This window comes from Haliaeetus albicilla, chromosome 11, assembly GCF_947461875.1.
Source record: "Haliaeetus albicilla chromosome 11, bHalAlb1.1, whole genome shotgun sequence".
NCBI classification, from domain to species: domain Eukaryota; kingdom Metazoa; phylum Chordata; class Aves; order Accipitriformes; family Accipitridae; genus Haliaeetus; species Haliaeetus albicilla.
Genome location: NC_091493.1, coordinates 3,465,158 through 3,486,794, shown reverse-complemented (window position 1 = coordinate 3,486,794; position 21,637 = coordinate 3,465,158). Strand labels below are relative to the sequence as shown.

The 21,637-nt window shown below is 40.0% G+C and overlaps 3 protein-coding genes across 7 annotated transcripts in view; 2 read left to right on the top strand and 1 right to left on the bottom strand.

Moving 5' to 3' along the window:
* Positions 1-7,357, top strand: part of DNAJC9 (DnaJ heat shock protein family (Hsp40) member C9) — a 17,103-nt gene extending 9,746 nt beyond the window's left edge. Inside the window, exons 6-7 of one of the 2 annotated variants that reach the window (XR_011326794.1) lie at positions 3,917-4,132; positions 5,071-7,357. The gene's annotated coding sequence lies outside the window, so the exon portion shown is untranslated. Of the gene's footprint in view, positions 1-2,387; positions 2,514-3,916; positions 4,133-5,070 lie in introns of those variants that run through there. The other variant, XM_069795884.1, reaches the window with a different exon arrangement.
* Positions 1-10,424, bottom strand: part of FAM149B1 (family with sequence similarity 149 member B1) — a 19,176-nt gene extending 8,752 nt beyond the window's left edge. For 2 of the 4 annotated variants that reach the window (XM_069795869.1, XM_069795871.1), the window contains exons 1-11: positions 10,325-10,424; positions 9,198-9,290; positions 8,483-8,615; positions 7,344-7,486; positions 6,584-6,703; positions 5,813-5,983; positions 3,935-4,122; positions 3,542-3,672; positions 2,942-2,995; positions 2,369-2,481; positions 1,517-1,723 (exon numbers count right to left, since the gene is read on the bottom strand). In XM_069795869.1, the coding sequence (XP_069651970.1) occupies positions 1,517-1,723; positions 2,369-2,481; positions 2,942-2,995; positions 3,542-3,672; positions 3,935-4,122; positions 5,813-5,983; positions 6,584-6,703; positions 7,344-7,486; positions 8,483-8,615; positions 9,198-9,290; positions 10,325-10,410 (1,439 nt within the window). In that variant the 5' untranslated portion in view covers positions 10,411-10,424. Of the gene's footprint in view, positions 1-1,516; positions 1,724-2,368; positions 2,482-2,941; positions 2,996-3,541; positions 3,673-3,934; positions 4,123-5,812; positions 5,984-6,583; positions 6,704-7,343; positions 7,487-8,482; positions 8,616-9,197; positions 9,291-9,947; positions 10,288-10,324 lie in introns of those variants that run through there. The other 2 variants (XM_069795870.1, XM_069795872.1) reach the window with 2 other exon arrangements.
* On the top strand, positions 10,394-21,637 carry ECD (ecdysoneless cell cycle regulator). Its single transcript, XM_069795867.1, has 13 exons — positions 10,394-10,664; positions 10,756-10,873; positions 11,088-11,175; positions 12,858-13,036; positions 13,790-13,982; positions 14,867-14,995; positions 15,506-15,631; positions 16,581-16,666; positions 17,455-17,561; positions 18,427-18,604; positions 19,907-19,974; positions 20,103-20,323; positions 20,918-21,637. The coding sequence occupies exons 1-13, from the start codon at positions 10,409-10,411 to the stop codon at positions 21,146-21,148; spliced, it is 1,980 nt and encodes a 659-aa protein (XP_069651968.1). The 5' UTR covers positions 10,394-10,408; the 3' UTR covers positions 21,149-21,637.

The window sequence follows — 21,637 nt, the reverse complement described above, 5'->3', positions numbered from 1 at the left end:
CAGCAGAAATCCTGGTAATGGGTGTATGTAAAAACTAGTTGTGATTGAAAAGCACCTCATTTGGTGCATTTTGAAGAAGTATGCTGTGCAGCTGGTACTGCAGAATAAAGGTGCATATATATAAAGGCGTCTTTATGGACAGTTACCATACAATGGTAGAATCTTGTCTGCCCGTTCCCAGACATAGCATTATTTTCTGTTCTTTGTTCATAACCTTTAGGATGAAGTACTGCTTACTGCTAACTTCAGCCTAGCAGTTGAAGATAAACAGCAAGCCTAGAAAACAGCAGTGGGCCATATTTTAAGCAGAGCAACTAAAAAAGCTACATAACGCAAATGCATACTGTAGCTCTTTTACATAATACAACTGTCAAATAAAATGTCTTGGAGGCAAAACAAGGCTTCTACTTTCTCCATATTTTGTTTGAGTATTTGAAGGAACAGGTGCAAGGTGCTTTTAGAAGCCTTTTAAAATGAGCTAAACCAATCTAATTGCACAAAATACAAAATTAATTAAGCATTAGTCATAGAAGGAATGTAAAAGGAAAAGTATTCTGTTTTCTAGGTAGAGCCTTTTCACATGAAAGGTGTCTGTATATTACTATATGTTTGAAAAGTACTAGAATGAGCAAGAGGCCTTAGCTCTATACATGTTCTGGAGTTGACTGAAGGAAGGATGTTCTGTAAGAATACTTTAGAAAAGCTTCAAACTATAATCAGCATTTTAAAAAAGACTTTCCTAGTGCTCTCTATGTACATTTAAACATAAATGGTAATAAAGGGGAGATGTTAACAATTGTAAAATTGATCAAAGCCTGAAGAAAGGGATCAGAAGCATAAAATACTGGAAGGGACAAGGAACAAGTCTCTAACTAGTACATGACAAAAAACCAACAGGCTAGAGTTTATAGTTAAACTGCAAACCTAAAAGGAAACCATGTCAATTTACAATACATGGAATATACAAGTATATGAAACCCTGCATTGTTTCCTAATACCCTGTGGTCCCTGTAAATGACTACATTCAGTCAGATCATTATGCCAAACAAAAATAAGATATTCTAGATGTGATTCTGCATTCACTGAGTTCATTAAGAGTCCTTTGGTCAGTCATAACCTATGTAAAAGGAGCACCTTCTTTATACCCTAGTCTGGGCTAGGATAGCAACAGGCAGTTTGACCTCCAAAAACTGTAGACTTTTAAGTTAATCTTGGAAATAGGCTATAGAAAAAGAAAGCTGATGTCAAGAAAGAGATGGTTGTATTTGCTGGACAGACTGAGGTCTATAGTTTGTGTGCAAAAGTACCTAATTATGTAAGTGATTCATTGAATCACACTTCATAGCATAGCAAACATCAACTTTAGCAACTCTGCTTTCTCAGGTGAGATTGTGTTTTAACAGGCAGATAATTTCTTCAATAATTCATGTTCTTTCTGTTCAACTGAATGCTTTTTGTATAAGCTGGGTTCTCTAAATATGGTAACTTGTAGGGAGAAACTGGTTTTGAAACATACAGTCGAGTTCCCCTGAAGACATCGTCCACAGACCCTGGGGTCCCAGTACGAGAGTGGCTTGTGTTGATGGGATGCAGGGTACGTGGTGGTGGGTTTCGCCTTCTTGTGGAATGTGATAGGGATGATGTGCTGAGCTCTAGAGGACGATTTGGCCACACTCTGTTAGAGAGGATGGAACTGGAGCCTGGCCGTTTGTCATCCACATCCCTAACAAAAGAATTACAAAACCAAATGAGATATGGTCAACATGGCAGATAACTATCCTGTTACCACAGTACTCATCTATCTACATCTGACATGAATAATATTATGTATGGATAGGGATAACTTGTTTTCATTTTTTTACATAACTATATAAAGTAATTTACAGCAAAATTAGAAAAGAATAGGGGATGGAGAAGAAAAAAGAAGGCTTTTTTTTTTAATTGAACTATGAACTTTCTGATTGAAGATTCCAGTATAAAAGTAAAAATTAATCATAGAATGGATTAAAAAAACAACATACTGTAACCAACAGTTTTCACACCCATAGCCTAGATCTAACAAAAGTCCTCTTCTAGGAACTGAGCAAATCAGTTTCTCCATCCCATTCTGAGCTTCATCTCTTTTCAGAATGTCAGTGCCAACAGTAATGCCACAGCCACTCACTAAGTGGTAAGCCAGCACCAATCAAACAGAAAACCTGTAATAGCAGTATACTGTTTCATACAGTACAAACAAATAAACAAACAAGCAGTAAAATAATTGAGAATTGCTTTGTCCAGTGTAGAAAATTATCTCACAATATTTTGGGTTGGATCCCTCTCACTGCGAGAGTGCTCTGCTCTAAAACAGACAAGCCATAGTTCTTACAGTATTTTCTCTGTTACAGGCAGATTCCTTTGCTGTAACTGGATCCCATGTATCACCATCAAGCTATTTAGATTACGCTGAGAGCCAGTACTTGACCCTTGAGAGAGATTTACCTGAAAGTTTAAAAAATAAATAAGTAAATTACTGTTTGGCAGTGACGTGTACACATATTTACACATTCTGATCTTGTAAGTAATTTTGGAGGAAACATTAATTTCTTCTATGATATCCAGGTGTATACTCAGTTATATTATTTCTCCATCTAAGATAGGCATCTTAGTATTCCATTTTTCTTGCAAATGGTAGTGCTTAGAAAATGTTTCCTACCATGCTATGTCATACTTAGTATTTTCCAACTGAGCTTCTCATTTGCATGACAGGATCTTCCAACAATGGCTATAATCAGAAGCTTTACAAAACTGATCTTCAGTGTATGTTGGCATTTTATGTCAAGAACAGAACTGCAAACTCCTTTCCTGGAATACAGACTGATCTGGAAAAACATTGAATTCCACCCACCGTAACGACAGCAAATAGAAAATACCAGAGTTTTAATCTCTCCAGCATACATACTTGAGGTGTTTTTCTCCTCTTTTTGCTTTTGCGGCCACATCTGGGTTTTGGGCACTACACATAGAGTAAGGGGAACATGAGGAAGAGGCAGGGGTAGAAATAAAGGAGAAAGAAATAAAAATAAATAAGAAGGAAAGAGTTGAATTAAAATGGAATAAACAGATAATGCTTTGGTGCTTACCACTCTAGGAGTGGATTACACAGTCAACTTCAGTGTCTGAGAAAAGAAAACTGTTTTACAACTGTGCTGAGATTTGTCCTCTATTGCCTGATGACTTAGCTATAGGTAAGCTAGTGAGAATAGGATCTCACAATTTAGTTTAAATGTTATTGAAATGTAGAAAGAACTACATCATTAACAAACAATAACCACGTGGTTGTCCAATACATATATAAAATATTAATTTTAAAGAGAAAAGTAGGAATTAAAACTTGCAACTGAGGAATAACAGAACTTAAGTGTTAGAAAGGACAGTCAGCATTCATACAAAATCCAAACTAGTTACGTATCTAAACAGGCCCCTGATGTACTGATATGTTTGCTTAAGTAGCACTGTATTGATTTGTCCCTATGCAAACCAGCTGGCTAAAAATACTTACCAGGTTTGATGTCACTGAGGGCATTTTAGTTTGTGGCATACGAGGTAACAATGCTGGCAGAGGATCAAACTGCAAAGGGCTTCCAGCATCTGCTCTGATTGTTTCTACTGTTACGATATTTTTCTCATCATCTATGCAAAGCAGGAGAGAATTCCTGTAAATACAGACTGTTGGCATTGCTAGTTGTGGACAGTGCTATTAATCCAAATTTTTTAAAGAGAGTCCTCTTAGATGCTAAGCTCTACTAAGTCTTTTGAAGGCATGTCTCACACTTAACAAAATAACCTTCCCCACCCCAAAGAGATTATTCCCAAATACATCTCTCTCTTGTTGCATCCTTGCAAAATTAACTGAAATCCCCTTTTGAATCTGCAGTTTAACTGTGATCCTTACCAGAGGCTGACCCTTCCCAGTGTCTGCAGATTAATTCTTCCATGCAGCCTAGGACTTCACTCCACACGTCATCAAACACAAATGTCAGCACAGAATCCTTCATGCAGGAAGATGGAGAAATAGGAGGAAACCCCAATTTCCATCTACCAGAGGACAGTCCCATTTTCCTCTCATGCAACTCCTCCTCGCTGTAAAAATGTAAGCATTACTTGTACCACAAACATTTTCTTTGTCTACTATATTTTGTTGCATTTATTTAATAGGATTAAAACATCAGCTAAGGCTGCATTTCTGTTCTGTTTTCTCTTAAACTGAAATAGGTCAAGGCAGCTAACCGAACAGCTTGAAGACATTACTTCAGGAGAAGTTCTGTATTTATCACACAATAATTTTTTTCTGAGAGCTGATAGTTTAATAAACACCAATATCAAATAACAGTCTAATACTGAAAGAAGCAAGCTTCTGTACATTGGGCACTTGAACTTTTATTTCTTCCAGTATCTACCACTGACCTAAATGCAAAATGACTGAGACAATCACGTTATTACTGCACACCTTGGTTTCCCTGTACAGAATGACTATAAATGATACTTCATGAATAACAAGTAATTTACCAAGGAGATCAAAGTTCCATTTAAAAATAAATATTAATAGTTACAGTGATATTTGTTCATCACATTGTTAGACTCCATATCTAATGTCACTGCAGAATTCTGAAGACAAGAGGAAGGAATGTTACTACTCATGACTGTTTAATGCCACTCTCAGCCTGCTGCTCTAACAGCCAGGAGGTGTTCAGGGCACAGGCTTAATTCAGTTTTAGACACTTAGATGTACTCAGTCAGAGGGGAGAAAAACTGTAATTCACAGCAGCAAGTGGCCTTTGCTGCAGACTCTTCCACAATGCAAGAGGTATTCTGAAGTGTGAAACCTGGAAGACAACTGCTGAAAAAAGTTTATGTTCATCTGCCAAAAGAAATGTTACAGAAGGGACAAAATAACACTGATACAAGAACATTTATTATGGCTTTCATATCTGCTCCCTGAATTAGTACTTAACATCAAAAAGCTACAAACCTTGGAAAAAAGGAGATACCACTAGAAAAAGCTATAATACTTCTACCATTATTTTACAGAGACAGCAATACTGTTTGCTGCAGCAACGTCTCTCTGGCCCGGTCAAAGCAAGCCACCTATCAATTTGAATCTCATGGTCCATGCAGCTAAGTGGCTTTATTTATTAAAACCAGTTGAGTAGTTAGCAACTGATAGCACCATCCAGAGTCCTTACCCAGGCCATATGTTCATATTGTTGGGTTGAACAAAGTAAAGGGGAAAAAGGATCCTCTTTATGCCACCTTTAATCCTTTCTTCTTAAGATAAAAATAGCAGTAATTATTTCTTGCCAAGCATCAAATCCACTTTTAATAATTAAATTACCACTGAAAATCTGGAAAGGTACAATTCCACCCAAAATGCTAGTACAAAATGAAAGCAGCACACTGCTGGTGCATAACAAACAACAATGAATTTGACTTAATATAAAAAATAAATGGCATTTAAACAAGTTTTATTAAATGCCAATACATAGCAGGCTCTTAGTTATGACGGAATGAACTATTTAAACCAGGCACAAAAATGGCTAGTATGAAAAATTACAGAAATTTGAGAAAAATAATTTAGCAAAATAAATTGTTCTAGGAAATGGATTGGGAGAATTCGCAGTGCCCTAGCAACCTCAGGCCTTTGAAAGTTCTCTAGAGGAAATATATAAAAAAAATAAATTCATCAAATACTTTATCAAAACCAAATATATATGTCAACAGCAGGAATTCCAGGATACTGTTACTAGTTGCTATCTTAATATTCAATACCTACACATCTCTGCGGTCAAATGCTAAATATTCCTCCATTACGCCTTCAGAGACAATTACTCCATCTTCACCTTCTTCGCTCTCTGGAGAACACAAGGTCGGAGACTTGGAACGGTCAGCCTTTTTGTGAACGGGAGTAACAGAAAGAGGTACCTTCTTGCCAAAAACACTAAATCTGAACAGGTGACAGTTTTCAGAAAGCAGAAATGAAAATAAGTTGTTACTCCACTTCAAATAGCAGTATTTGGTGAACTGAGAGACAACATGGTAGTTAAGGCCAAGCAGCAGGGAGGCCAACAAATTACAGGTTACAGTAAAAACTCTTTTTAGTTTGGATATTTTTAATTCTTGCTAAGGAACTTGAAACTTCAGAAAAAAAATCAAAGCTAATTAAAAAAACATTCTAAAACATTAAATGATAAAAGTAGTACTAATGTAGTGCTTTGTATTAAGTTCTACACAAATTTAATAATTATTAACAATAAACCCAGCTGCAATACATACATATTCTTAAGAAGTCAGCAGCAGCAAAGGTATTTCTGTTTACTGACCAGTTTACTGTAGTTAGCAATAAGCCCAGCTATGTAGTGTTGCTATTCTGAATGTGCTACTACTAGTTAAAAAAGGGGGGAAAAAAAAAAGTGTGCTGTGTTCAAAACTCAGCCTAACAGAAAGGAGTTAGGCTTCACATTTTAAGAAGCCTATCACTGCAGTCCACTGAGAACAAAATTACCTTCCCACCTTGGTACGGTCTGGGTTAACCGCTGGTACTTACTCATTAGAATCTTTTTCTTGTGGTGAACTTGCATCTGAGGAACCTAAACTGCCAGAAGGTGAGCCTGAATACCATCCATACCCTTCATCTGTGGGGATCACTATCTGCTTCCCCACAACCCTGCCATGGCAAAAGCAAAGGATAAATAAATCAGAAAATGTTGAAAGTAGGATTATTGAAGTGTGTAAGAACACACAGCAGCAAATCCTATAAATTCTGTTAAGGAAGCTATGCAGTTTTCTTGGTGATAGTTAAACGTGCTTGCAGGAGTTTTCCCCAGTACAGATTGCTTTGAGTCAGGTAAATACATTAGGAAAATTTTGCTGGGTTTTTTTATGCTCTGCTAACTGTAAGACTTTTGAATATGGACAAAACTGTTCAAGTACACATAATGAAGATTTAAAATTTAAGTTTACAGATGGCCATAAGGACTGCTCAACTAGGGTAGGAGGATTTTTAAATTATTTTAAGCACATGGCTTTTAGCTACACCATACATCTTTTCTAAGAGAATTTTGATATGTTAAGGCCAAGTCAGTTGCAAATAGCAATAATCCTCTGGCAAGGAACCAAATGTGAGATGGCAAAATGTTTATTAATGACAATGGCAGGCAGGCTACCAGAGCAATGTTTTTATCTCTGTCTACTATATAATTGCATAAAACCACCCTGCTACTATCATTGTTTTAAAAGCAACTGTTTCCATCCCTACCCTTTTATAACTCTGTGATGGTACTAGCATTAGTTGATTAACAAAATACCTGAGATGAAGAAAGTTGGATGTCCACTGGTGGCATTCTTCCCGCAGTCCCTCAACATGCACATTTTCTTTCTGCTCATAGAGAAGCTCATCAATTTGTCTGAACATTTGCTGAACTTGTTGTGTGGCAGCTTTATCAAATTCCTAGAAAGGAAAGTTATCCAATCAATACCTAGTGAATAGCATTCGGAGGGTTTTTTTAATTGAATTTTTTTATAATTGAAAAAGACAACTATTTGTTTAAAGCTTAGCGGGGACTGATTTAAACAGTTCTATTTCTTTTGCACAGAAAGACGTTAACTTTAAATAACTTCCCCCCGGAGATGACACAGACTGCTGTTAAGACTGATGGTAGCTATGTAAAAAGCTTACATTGACACAACAGAAAAACTGTTAAAACATTTTGAAATATCTGTATTATTATATTAAGTTAAAGACATAGTACTTTACATCAAAGAAATCAGAACAGGAGGGATAAAATTCAGTGACATTTTAATGAAATGGAAAATTTGTTGCCTGCAACGTCCACAGACAACAGCAAAACAAAAAGCAATGCAGACCGGTGTGAAACACTGTGAAAGTGAAGGATGCTCAGGACCTTTGTTACCTGTTCTCGTGTAGCTAGAAAATGGGGTCAGTTCTTGGGTAATGTAAATGTAAACAGTTCCACCTCGCCTCACAGAAAGCAACAGCATGCTTTGTTTTGGTAGACGGAGAATAAAACAAGTATTTCTAAATGAAAATAATGTTTTAGGGGCTTACCATATTTTGAGAAACACGTAAGTATGCAGAAGTTAGATAAACTCACACCAAGTGTCTGAAAGTCATCCGCTCATGTTTGGGATTCCACAATAACAGCATTTATTATGTTGTATAGACACACTTAGGCATTAAATGATTTGGATTTCCAAAGTTTTAGATGGGGATGCAGAATATTTATTGAATAATATGAGCCTAATATGTTTTGATCTGAGAGAAAGATGGCAAAGAGGTAAAAAAGATGTTCTGTATATAACTACTGTTATGATTTATTGACAGATCCAATCCTCATTTTTATCCTGAAATATATTTGCAATGGTATTTCAAATGTCCTTCTACTCACTGTGCTACATTTAGTTTGGATGATTACATGCTACTCACATCATAGCCCCAAGAGAAGACTGAGCTGTCTTCAGTGGAGGTGTTGGCGTAACTCTGACTAGGAGACCATGAATTCCCATGATCAGCTGGAGTAACAGAAGGGTGATCTGATTCCTTCCAGATTTCAGACTCCCTGAAGCGCACATGTTGAGGAAAAAAAGGAAGCAAAAAACCCCAACAATACACAATGACAAATAAAGTGGGTAAGTAAACTTTTCTTTCTGTACAGAAAAGCATAGATCTATCAGAAGAGGTCTTAGCTATTATAAGAGTGTTCATAGAGTAAATATTTACTTCAGAGGCACTTAAGCAGAAGCCATAGTACACAAGTAATTGTAACAACTGTAACTCCTAATAATCTCAATGACAAAAGAAGTCTAGAGGTCAAGCAAAACGTAGATTTTCTAAAAATTATCTCAGTTAAACTGCAGACTATTTCTAGTCCCGGTTCTACACCACTCGGGAATTATTTTTATCTTTTCTCCTCTTGTTTCTACCTTAAAATTAGATGACCTGGGCTATTTGTGAGCTGGGAACAGAACACAGCTACACACTTTTTATTATTTCCAGAATAGGAGGGACATGTTCTGCACTGATACAGACCTGAGGTAAAGCCTAAGCCTACCAACTGCATCACTTCTGTAAAGGTAACGCAAAGGTGCCTGCGTTTGCCATTGTCTCCAGACAAAGATTCATTTTATGTGATGACAAGTACCTTGAGATCTGGCCATCCTTTTCAGTCGCAGGTGTGGCTGGGCACACCTCAGGCAGTGGATGATGCCGCAAGGCATGTTTTGGGAGTCCTTGTCTAAAACAAGAAGTTGGAACTTGACATTACTTACAAGAATAAACATCTACAGAGCTCCCAAGTTTTACAGGTTGGGGGTTTTTTTCTGCTTTTCAAGGAATGCACTAATTTGCATACCAAAGCTCATTTATTATTATTAAGAAGGCTAATTCTTGTTACCAAAGCTTTAGAATTAAGGTATCAGAACTAACTCTAGGCTAAACATGGACTTAAAGGTCTTTGCTTAGAAATCAGTATCTTCCTTTAAAAGTAAAATGTTGTTGCAAATTGATCTACAGCTCTGTAAAAGCAGGTACAGTACGATGTCATTACCCCTGTAGGAGACTTACAATCAAACAGAACAAGAGCAGCCACCAAACTGCACAGGCAAGTTAGGAGAAATAGCATTCTCTGTTTTTTGTTTTGTCAAAATGTCAAGGAAAGAGGGACAAGAAAAGTCGCGGTAGTTGGAGAGTGAGCAAGTGAGCGATCCGTGCAAGAACAAAAAGCAGCTAACTACCAAAACCTACGTGTATTCGTTTAAACCTCTCGCCTCCCGCCTCTCCCCCCCCCCCCCCCCCCAAAAAAAAGCGCCTAGGCACCAGTTACCTCTTGGGTCAAAAAAAAAAAAAAAGAAAAATTAGACAAGAAGAGGGATTTAAGGACGTTCTCTCACACCTGTGTTTTTTCGGGCGACGCGTACGCTCGCTGGCCGGGGTCGGTGTAAACGCGTGCCCGTGGCTGCCCTCAGGCAGGCCGCCGCCCCGCGCTGAGGCACCGGGTCCGTACAGCTCCGCGTTAACGAAACCCGGCCCGGCCCAGCGTTACCGCCAGCCTGCGGCTCCGGCCCCCCCGACCCGCCCCTCCCGGGGTACACGCGGTCAACCGGGGCCGCCGCTCGGCCCCTTTGTCCAGGCAACGGGGCCCGGTTTCGGGCTGAGGGGGAGTGCTGGAGGGCGGGCGGGCAGGCCCGAGCGCGGGGAGCAGGGCCCCGGACGGGCCGGCGGGGAGCGGGACAGCGGGCCCGGGGAGCGGGGGGGGGGGACGGGACTCACATCTCCAGAGCGCCGGGAGGCACCGGTTTCCGCGCGTATCGCGAGATCATCCTCAGCTCCGCCGCACCGCCGCCCGCCGCCGCCATGACGCCGCCCCACCCCCGGCGAGGCGGAGCGTCGCCGCCCGCCTCGGCCCGACCCGGCGCCATGGAGGGGCTCGGGCGGGCCGCGCCGGCGGAGGACGCGGTGCGCTACCGCCTCTTCGCGGCGGCGGCGGGCTCGGGAGGCGAAGCGCTGCTGCGGCGCTGCGCCGAGGGGATCGTGGTGCGCTTCGCGCCGCTGCTGGCCGCCTACATCTGGCAGCGGCAGCCCTTCCGCCTGCGCTACGTGCCGCCGCGGGGTGAGCCTCGGGGGACGGGGCCGTGAGGGGCGGGAGGCGGGGGGCGTGCGCGGCGGGCTGAGCTGCCTCTCCTCTCTCTGCCCCCGGCCAGGCGAGACCCCGGCGCACATCGGCGGCACCACGCTCTTCGGGGATAACGTGGAGGACGAGTGGTTCATCGTCTACCTCGTCCGGGAGATCACCAGGGAGTTCCCGGGGCTGGCGGCCAGGTAACGGCCCCGGGCGGCGCGGCGGGCCCCGCCGAGGCGCCCGGCGGGTGCGAGGGGGCAGCGCCTGTCCCGACAGGGGCTGACGGAAGGTCGTGCCTCGGCATTAAAAAAAACCGCGGGCGTGGAACCTGCCCGTGCTAACTGGGTTCAGAAACGCGCGTTACTGTGCCGTGCGACACTTGCCCTGGTAAGAAACTGGTTTCTCCTTGGCCAGGATCGATGACAACGACGGGGAGTTCCTCTTGATAGAAGCAGCTGACTTTCTCCCGAAGTGGCTGAATCCTGAGAATAGTGACAACAGGGTGAGTAAAAGTTCTGTACCAATTGGCGAGTGGCTCACAGTGGCCTTTTACTTACCGGTTGGAGTTTTCTCTTGCACCTCTATCTAGCCAAGTGGTCTGTCTGCCACTGAAAACCCCGAGTGCCATCTCTCCCTCACTACCGAAGAAGCTTCTGCTGGTCAGGGCTCAAGACTTGTTTTAAGTAACAGCATGGTTTTTTTCAGCACAGTCTCTTTTCACTCTGGTTTTAATGAGCTTCTTTATGCTTGCTGCGGACGTTGAATGAGAGACTTAACCACTGGAAACCTCTGATACTCGATTCTGTTCCGCATGCTCTTGCGGAATGCTATGTAGAGTGAGTGCGTTCTGAGAAACTGCTGTAGAGATATCGGGAAATGGTTACAGATAGCAAGGAGTTCTTTTAGAATTGGTTTGTTGACAGAAAGAAGAAAGAGAAAGTTCTTATACTACTCTGTTCTCATACAAATGGCATAACATTCATATGGAGACTAGAGACCTGACTGCTAGGCTGTGAGTCTGTGTTGTTCAGCTAGATCTGACTCTTGCACATAAATCATTCTTTAAGAGTTGTTCCACAATGCAGAGCTGACTAAACTTTTTAAAACTTGCTAATCATGGTGGCAAATGTGAAGGCAGTGAAGCTGTCATGCTATTGATTGATCTGTAGAATCAGTAAGTTTGGCCAACTTCCCATTTTCTAGGTTATTGGAGTGCAAGGAAAGCTTGGATAACGTGGGAGCTATGGAATGTGTTGGGCAGTGTAATACAAACATTCCATATTGCTCTCCTCGGGAGCAGTCTTGGATCCACCTGAGCTTTCTAGCTCTTCTGTAGCCACTTGGATTTTTTTCTACCATATTCTCGAGTGCTCAGGCACAAGGGTTTGCTGCCCTCAGATCGGGGAATCCTCAAGACTGGAGCATTGCTGACACTGCAGGGGGACAGACTGGGTCTGGCATAGGTGAATTAATGAGCGGACTCCTTCACCCGGAGCCTGCAGCCTGATCTCCTCGCTGTGGAGGATTGCTAGTAGTTATGTCGCTGAGTTTCGTGGCAATGCATTTAAAAGGAAAGAAGTTACTTTTTCATTAGCGAAGATTTGTTTAACTTTTATTTTTTCCCTACCACAAGACTCTTAAAAAGAAAAGGGGCAGAACGCAACACAAAAATGAATTGCAAACCTGTGTCTGGACTATCGGGGCCATATTTTCCTTTTGTTTGAGGGAACAGACAGAGTGAGGGAGTTGATAATGTTACATTCAGTTCTTTTCTTAGGATCAGGAGCCAAAAGAGGTCACATGTAGCACCTGAAATAATGCTTTTTAGTCCCTGTCCTATTCTTCAGCAGTTAGGTTATGCTGTCTGATTCTCCTGAAGCAAATCTCTAGTTGAAGAGAAACTTCTGGTATTTCTGTTATTAAGGAAGCAAGATATATTTGACCAAACTTGTTGCAGTTAAAATAGGGCTTTTTATTTACTGGTTGGATCATGGTCTCTGGCATCTGCATTTACCTTGTCTCCCATTTAAAAAAAAATTTTTGCTGTTTCCTGTATTATTTCTCTATTTGTACTTCAGTATTCTCTGTGTTTAAACGAATGCATTCATATATGAAATTAAATTTTCCATTGCTTAGTGTGTGACTGTTCTTATCCTGTCTGATGTGAATGTTACTATCTGCCAGGTGTTCTTTTACAAAGGAGAACTGCACATCATTCCACTGTCAGAGACTCACGAGCAGGAATGCGACCTATCTGCTGCCAGTCCAACAATCTCGCAGGCGTTAACGCTGTTATCCACCTGTTCAGAGGAGTTCCTGGCTGCAGAACCCATTAGAACAGCAGTATATAAACGCATCAGTGGGTATGTGCGTGTTTTGTCTTGGTCTTCTGCAACAGTAAGGGGAATTTTCTTGTAGTCAAACATTTTCCTGTTAGATGTGATAAAGTTGCTTCCTTTTCAGAAACCAGCAGCTAGAGTTTTTTTCTGTGGCATTCTTCTAAAGAGGGGGACCAATGTCCTCTAGGCTGTACTGTGATCTGGCAGCTCTGAAAGTGGTTCACTGCTATGATGCCACACCTGACAATGACAAGAGTTATTTTTCCTTCACATCTGTACTGTGCTTCCTTCACTTCTTGCACTGAAAAATCTGAAAGTTCTGTGAGCCTTTAGGAGCCCTTTGCTGGGGGGAGAAGGAGGATTGCGAACTAAAATGCAGAACCAGCATGCTTTTCAGGGCATCAGCTTGCCACAGGTGTGTCCAGCACTGTACGTTATTTTTTGGAAGGATTTGACAGTGTGAACCAGATGACTTCTCCACTCAGTGCGGTGAAGGATACTGTATAGCTGGACATGTTAGTCAAGTTCACAGTGATTCATCTTACCAATGTGGGGATTAAATTTTTATTAGCCGTGTATATTTACATATATGTATATATGTGAACAGACATTCCAGGTGTTAGGTTAGCTGAGTTTTAACTTTAGTTTAGAATAACCTTCTGGCGTTTGGCCCATAATATAGATCAATATTAAAGTGCAAATGGGAATAATAATTAAAAAGGAGTGGTTTGGGCTTGCAATACACTTAATACACCATGTTGCTATTGTATGATACAGGTATCCTGAGAAAATTCAGGCCTCATTTCACCGAGCCCACTGCTACCTTCCGGCAGGCATTGTGGCAGTGCTGAGGCAGCGCCCTTCGTTGGTGGCTGCAGCAGTCCAGGCATTTTACCTGCGAGATCCTGTAGATTTACGAGCATGTCGCTCTTTTCAAACTTTCCCTCCGGACAATCGTGTGATGACTGTAGTAAGTGATCCTTCTAATGCAACTCATCAGTTAGGTTCTGTAACTGACGGAGGTTCTGTGGTCAAGTGATATAAATATGTGGATTTAATTTTTAAAATAGCATGTTTTCCGATTTATTTTTTTTCTTTTGACGCTAGACGTGAATTTCCAGTTCATTGCATTAATAGCTTTTCTGCCTTCAGATTGACGTGGCTAGACTTTCAAATGGCTAGTCATGAGATAAGTGTTTCTGCAATCAGAGGTTACTGCTAATAGTTCCTATGCTGAAACGCTTGCTAAGTAAATTGATCTAGTTCTATGATCAGAGCCATTTGACAGCACTGCCAGCCAACATAAAGGAGTTGCTCCTAACTACCCCCCGCTGTTCATTCCAAGGCTTTTCACCTTCTCAGCTGTGCTTACACAGCTCTGTGAAAGCTTTTTATGAAGTGTTTTATGAGCATTGTCGAAAGAGTGTTGTATCCAATACATTTGCATTACAGGGTTTTACCCCCAGACTTGTGAAAAAAAGCTTCGGAGTAAAATTTCAGACTTCTAAACTGGTTTTGAAATCTCAGCTTTGGTTTCATTAATTGAAAAGAGGCCTTAGATTTTTCAGAATATACCTTGTTGGCATGAATACTGAGGATTTTTTCTAATGTATTTAGACTGAATGAACTTCATGTTTATTTAGAGAAGTTGACTTGGAATGTACTTCGTAAGATCTGAAAAGCAACCTATCTTAGGCAAATGTATCTAAGATGTGTTTTGAATACAATCTCAGGTATTGTCTGTAATATGGGTGCTTTAAAACAAAATTTAGATAAGACTGGTGGAAATTTGATGCCTGTACACAACACAGTCACACTGCAGTGAGTGTTTTTCTTTTGCTCTGGCTTTTTCAGGTTACTTTCACAAAGTGTTTATATGCACAACTGATGCAGCAGAAGTTTGTTCCGGATAGACGCAGTGGATACACTCTGCCCCTCCCATCTCATCCTCAGTACAAAGCCTATGAACTGGGCATGAAACTGGTAATTATATTTAATGTATTATGTATTTTGTACTTAGTCTTTAGTTTGCTTGTTTACATATGTCCGAGAAATGACTCTTTGCTTGTGAGTTGCCTGCTTGTACAGAAAAATGCAAGCAAATTCGCAGTTACCATTTTTCTGGAAGTACGGTATCCTGGGAGTTTCCTTTTACAGAATAGATCACTCTTGTACTTCTGTAGATTATAAATACAGGTAAAGTCTTCATGCTTATGTAGGGAGTAGCTTGTTCACTATAGATCTGTCTTCTAGGTTGCTTTGCCTATGTAGAGAAACTTTGCAAAGTCAAAATGATCCATTATTGCTGCAGAAAGACAGATTCCAACTTCCAAAGCAAGATACTGCAACCTGACATATACTTGTGTTTGGCACCTACTTCTCAAATGGCAGCATCAGGAGCTCAATGATAGTCAGTTCTTTATGGAGTCATTTAAAGATGCACTTAAATTTGTCACATCTTGAGAACCTCTTGTTGTTGCATCTCTTACATAGGCTCATGGCTTTGAAATTTTGTGCTCCAAGTGCAGCAAAGTATCTCCTGATTCCAAGAGAAATGTGTTAAGCGGTCCCCTGTGGGTGAGGTTCCTCAGCAGCCTGAAGGAAAAAAATTATTTCAAGGTGAAGTAGTGTGTGTGTGTGTGTGTGTGTGTCTTTTAAACATTCCAGGAAAAACATGTTTTAGCTCTTGAACTTGTGTAAGTAGTTACAGCAGGGCAAGAAATCTAAGGATTCTGTCTATGGAAGATGAATGAATGTCTTTCATGGAGGTATATGCAGTTTGTTCCCCTTGGAAATTAATTAATTTCTTTTGGAAATTAAAAATCAAAAAGCAGGATTTGGGGATGAATTCATTCATCTAAAGAAAGGGGAAATACACTTGAATAAAGGAAACCACAATGTGGTTGTGTGTCAGTATAACTGTTTTCACTGTTTTACATTTTGTTTGCATACCTCTAGAATTAAATATTTGTAAAGATCTGTACTCAACACCCATGGACCCATTTGGGCTCATGGAAGTGTATTTTTGTTTGTGTGATTTCTGTGGGGTTTGTAGGGTTTTTTTGTTGTTTTTTTTAAAAGATGCCTTTGACTACTTATTAGACATAAATCGACTACTTATTTGAAGGTTATAAAGTTGGACAATTGTATCAGAATGCTTAGGTTAATATCTTTTAAATATGGGAAAAGAGGAATATTCTTACAGTATTGCAATGCCACTTCTGTGGATAATTCCCAAATACCAAGAGATTCATTCACAATTCCTGTACAATTGTAACCTGAGCATGGTAAATCCACCTTGTTGTGGGAATCATAGTATTGTCATTGATTGTTTTTAGTGTACACCTTATGGTGTTGCAGCATAAGAGTTCAGTTGATATTTGACTGTGAAAACATGCCCATCTCCTATATTCTGTTCCAAGTATACATGGCAAAGCAGTTTTACTTGTTTCGATTTTCTCAGCACTACATTTCTGTGTGACAGATAGTCATCGTTATGAAGCCTGACTGTGAAAAGGAAGGGGAGGGAGAGTTGTTTAGATTCATGCTTGTGACTTGCATTAAATAGGGAGAAATGGAAGGATCTGCTAAGTACTTGGAACTGCTGCATATGGCAGAAGATTACTTCCAGCAATCTCTTACCAAGCCAGAAAGGTAAGAGCTACCTAAAATTCGTGAGTAACCATACGCAGTACCTACAAGTACTTTAACTTACCTTTTTTATTACTTGTTACAAGAAATCTGAACACTTTTCTCCATTGTACACTTAACATAAGTGCTGTGGTTAGGACATAGGGGCATTAATTCCTCTAGAAAACTCTCCAGTAGTAGAAGTTATTGCTTGAGTAACTATTTATCTTGGTTTTGTAAAATGCTAAGCTATTCCAAGTGGGTTAAGAGGCGGCTGAAAAGTATCACTTGGTTGGTTGGCTGTAGAACTTGTGTAAAAGTTTCATTGAAAAGCAATCCCAGTGAATAATAAATACGGAGTAATCTGTGTCCTTTACTCAAGGCAAGCAGCTGGCTGTAGATTTCTGCAAAAGATCAAATCCAAAAAATAAATCATGACCAAAATATCTGAGAGTTTGCCAGCTCATAATATCTTGACTGTTAGTTGCTTGAATTTCCAGTCTGTGCTGTTTGGGATCTGGCAATCATAATGTTTACCAAGACAAAATAAATACAAAGAACAAAGGAAACATGAGAAATGGGCTTTGGAGCCATCAACAAGGAATTACAGTAATTGACTGTGTCTTGTTTTGGCTAATACTATCGGTGTAGTATTCTGGTACTTCCCCCAGATTCACTTATCTTTTTTACATATTTGCACAGAAGGAATAATGAGGAATTTGAGTGAAAACCTGCATGTAGAGAGTATGATGCCATTGGCATTGCAATGCTAGTGAAAATCCTTTTCAGTAAATTGAATTTTTTTCTTCTAGCTCTGTTGAGGTGAGCCCAGGTGATGAAATCTTGACATTGCTACACACAACAACCATTGATCTGAAGGAATTTGAGAGAGAAGCAGCTTGTCTACCTCCAGAGGATGGTGAGGAGGATGGGGGAGTGTGGACTATTCCTATCACAAATGGTTATTTGTGGGGAGAGAGGGTGAATGTTCACAGCACCATACCAGTCTCCATATCTACTTAGTTTGTCTCCCATCCTGTGACTGCTAGAAGTGTTATTCATGGGCCATCACTTAAGACTGAGGCAACCAGTTCATTTGTATAAGCCACAAAGCTTGGGGCTGTGACTTGGCAAGATATGCAATCCTGTTTCTGGTTTGATACCACTAGATCAGTAACACGATGCACACTTACACCAGATCACGTACTTTGTGTCAACTGTCTACCAGACAAAAAGTACTTAAACATTCTATAATAATAAACCAATTCCAATACTGACAATACAAAGTTAATTACTATCTGGTCTACTCTGATGGCCAGTATAAGACCAGCATAAACTTCATATAATAAGTTTTTTTCACTCACTTGACAGAAATGCAGTTGTTGCCAGTACCTGTGCAGTACAGGTCATTTCTGAATGATGCAGTAGCACACAAATCCAACATTTAGTGTTAATGATCATAGTCAAAGGTTGGATTGGCTCTCTCTTTATAGTGTTAGCGGTTTTTTCCCTTCATTTAGTGGCAGGATTATCTGTGACTAGAGCAATATCTGCTAGTTTGAAGCTGCATATAAAGCAGAGTTTTGAAGTAGTAAAATGAAATCTGAACTCTCTTCTTCTCAGCCTCTCCCTGCCTTATGCCCTTTGTTACGCAGTAGGAGCATGAAAACTTAGCAGTGCAAAAATAAGCTACAAAATGCTAGCAGTACTCCCAGCCATCTGGATTGGGCCTTGTGGGCTAACAGACTTGTGCAGAATAACAAATATGTCCTATATTCTTTCAGATGACAGTTGGCTGGAGATTACACCAGATGATCTAGATCAGATGCTGAAGGAGGCAAGAAATGAGTCCCTTCCTTCCTCAAATGAGGAAGAGCAGAAATATGACTTGGAAGCAGTTGCTGAAAGTATGAAGGCTTTTGTATCCAAAGTCTCAACGCATGAAGGAGCAGAAATGCCATGGTAGTAGTATTTTTAAGTTTGGTGTCTGGTGTAAAATGTGTTTTCATTCTGCTGCAGCCCTTTGGTTGGCTCTGTAATGCAGAGAATCGAAGTCTGAAAGTGTTCTACTTAGCAGAGGCTTGAAACGAACCCATGTCAGTAGTGAATATGTAGTGGCTTTTAAACCAGCTTGGTGACCGCTCTGACACTGTTGCTGGTAAAACTTTTTTTAACCCTTTTAGGTTGAAGGCTTACTGTTGTTCATTACCATAGTTCTTAGCACTGTTATTAAAATGTACATCTCGAGTTCATTTGCACTGAAATTTTTCTGCCATGAAGGACTAACTATTCAGACTGCTAAGATTCTTCTGATGAGGCTGTGCAGAAATAAAAATGAAACTTAAGTTGAGGGACTCTGTGAATTAAGACTCTTGATTTTTGTGGTACAGCTGTACTTAGATTTCCTATAGATTAGTATTTTGAATATACTGGGCCCGTTTTTGCACTACTGAAGCACATACTGTACACCTAGAAGCAGGAGGAAAGAATCACTGTGGATCCCGCTCATTGTTCCCTCTCATTGTTCCCAACAGTGGAAGAAAAGTGCTAACTGAAAATACTTAACCAGACAGCAGCAGAATGTCACTAGATTAGTTGTTGGAGTTAAGAAAGCGTGTGTGAATGTTGTGTGGACGGGCCTTTAATTTAAAAAAAAAGGCGTTAGGTAGTGGTGTATTGTCCAGGTTCTTTTTAATAGCTTTACTATTGAGAAAATAATGCTATGTAAGCTTTATCAAGTGTATAAGGGTCTACTCAATTTGTGCTCTTAACTGTTTGACCCTTTTTAATTAGTGTTAGTATCAATGTCTGAGTTATAATGTAGGTTTTTTTCAGTTACTAAAAAAAAACCAAACCACCCACAAAAAAAAGGCAAATCACCAAGCGTAAAGAGAGACCAGAATGAAGCCTCTAGTGTTCTTTCTAGGCAGGAGACCTCAGAGATTCTCAGCTTTTTAAATCTTTGTCTAAGGTATAACACCACTGCTTTGTTCCAGAAGGATTCAGGCACGCTTATTTTGGTTGTCTTCAGTGCAATTTTTTGTTGGTTCTATTTTCTCTTTCATGTCAGGAATTCCTCCACTTGCTGTTTCATTTCTAATTCATACAGGTCTCAGGCTTCTAAGCACTTCCAAGACTATCACTTTAAATGTCCCAACTTTAATCTAGGCTTAAGAGAAATCAGTATGCCATATGGCTTATGCCTGTGTCAAGCTTATGCAAGCATAAAAGCTTTATTTATTTAAAAATATTTTTATATTTCAGGTCATCTGATGAATCCCATGTTACCTTTGACGTAGATTCTTTTACAAAAGCGTTAGACAGAATTTTAGGTGAGGCTGCTTCTTTGTTTCATTTATCAGAATATCTCACAGTTATTTGGCTTCCCTGGGTCTTCTGATCACCCATGGGCACTGCACTGATTTGTTTGCTATCTGTACTGACACAAAATAATACATAGGGGCAGACTCAGAAGAGCTAGATTCTGATGATCTGGATGAAGAGGAGGAGTTTGATTTCTCAGATGAGGATGATGAAGACCTAGATGCTGAAAATCAAAGGCAAGACCGGAAGGTATCGCCTAATGATCTGATAGGCAGTCTCAAGTCATATATGAATGAGATGGACCGTGAACTGGCACATACCAATGTTGGTAAAAGTTTTGTTACCCAAAAGAAAGGGGTAAGTATGCCTTAAGCTCTAGTTTGTAGCATAATAGTTTTGAGACCTTTAGTAGGAAAGAGGAAATATGCTAAAAGTGGTCATTCTGAGTAGTGTGATCAAAAACTTATGTCTTCTGATCATGTGCTAACTAATTATTAAAAAAAGAAATAATCCCATGTGCAAGCAAAATGTGCTGCAGTTGCACCACGGTATATTTTTTGGGAAAAAAAAAAACAACAACAACTTAGCTAAGCTCTAACTTGCATATCATTTCCAAGACTTAGTTTCATTTTCCTGTCTTACCCTGTTTTAGTAGTAAGGCAAGCAGCTGCAGCTTGACTTTTTGAGTTCCTGTAGTAGATTACTCCCATTGGAAATTGAGCCAGGACTCAGTAACCCCCTCTTGTCCTTCTCTTGGAACTTAATCTGTATAATGGAAAGTGATGATTTTTAACTGGCATGAGCATTGGGTGACTAAATTCCTGTCTGTCAAGACAGTGTGGAACATACTGGCTGCAGAACTGTTTCCTTGTTTCTTTTCTCTTGTGATTTGTCTTTTTTTTTAACCCATTTATACAATTTGATAAAACTTTCTCTTTATACTTATTATAGGTAAGCTCTGTTAATGCAGCTACGACTCAAAATGCTGGCCCTGATTCTGGAGCTGAAGATACTGAGTTAACACCAGTTGATGTGGATATGAACCTAGTAGCTAACCTGCTTGAATCTTATAGTGCTCAGTCTGGACTGGCAGGACCCACCTCTAACATTTTACAGAGCATGGGAGTGTATTTACCTGAAAATGCAGATCATGTTGGCTTTGATAAGGGAGCAACAGAATAAAAGACTGTCTTAATTCAGAAGACATGGCTGATTGAGAAATTAAGCCCAGAAAGACTAGCAGTATTTGGAAGAAGAGACAAAAGGTTTGAATTAAAAGCATTTTATGTATTGGTTTTGTGTTGCTTTAAAGATGCAAAGTGAATTTACCTGCAAAAGCTGTCTGTTTGGATACTGTCTTGGGTAGAAATTGGATTTTTTCCAGTGCTAACATGTTCTGAAAATGCTCCTGCCTTCAGGGGGAGATAGAGGAATACTGTATTCCAGGAGTGGTGTTCTCTTGTGGATTTGTGAACGCTAGTTAAAGGTTCAGCGGACACTTAATCGCTTTTCCAAAAGTACAATGCTTCATTGTAAGAACTTCTGATAATTACTGTAAGAATCTGTTCTTCATTAAGCAGGAGGATTTGAAGAGTAATTGGATTGAATATGTAAATATTGGGTATAAGTATTTTTTGAATTTATTTAAATAAAAGCAGAAATACAACTTGA

What these genes read in the sequence shown, in the direction of transcription:
- ECD (XM_069795867.1), top strand. Translation starts at nt 10,409, where the DNA reads ATGACGCCGCCCCACCCCCGGCGAGGCGGAGCGTCGCCGCCCGCCTCG. An exon ending in ATGAACTGGGCATGAAACTG is followed by an intron (nt 14,996 to 15,505) that starts GTAATTATATTT and finishes TCTCTTACATAG; the next exon opens with GCTCATGGCTTTGAAATTTT. An exon ending in TCTCTTACCAAGCCAGAAAG is followed by an intron (nt 16,667 to 17,454) that starts GTAAGAGCTACC and finishes TTTTTCTTCTAG; the next exon opens with CTCTGTTGAGGTGAGCCCAG.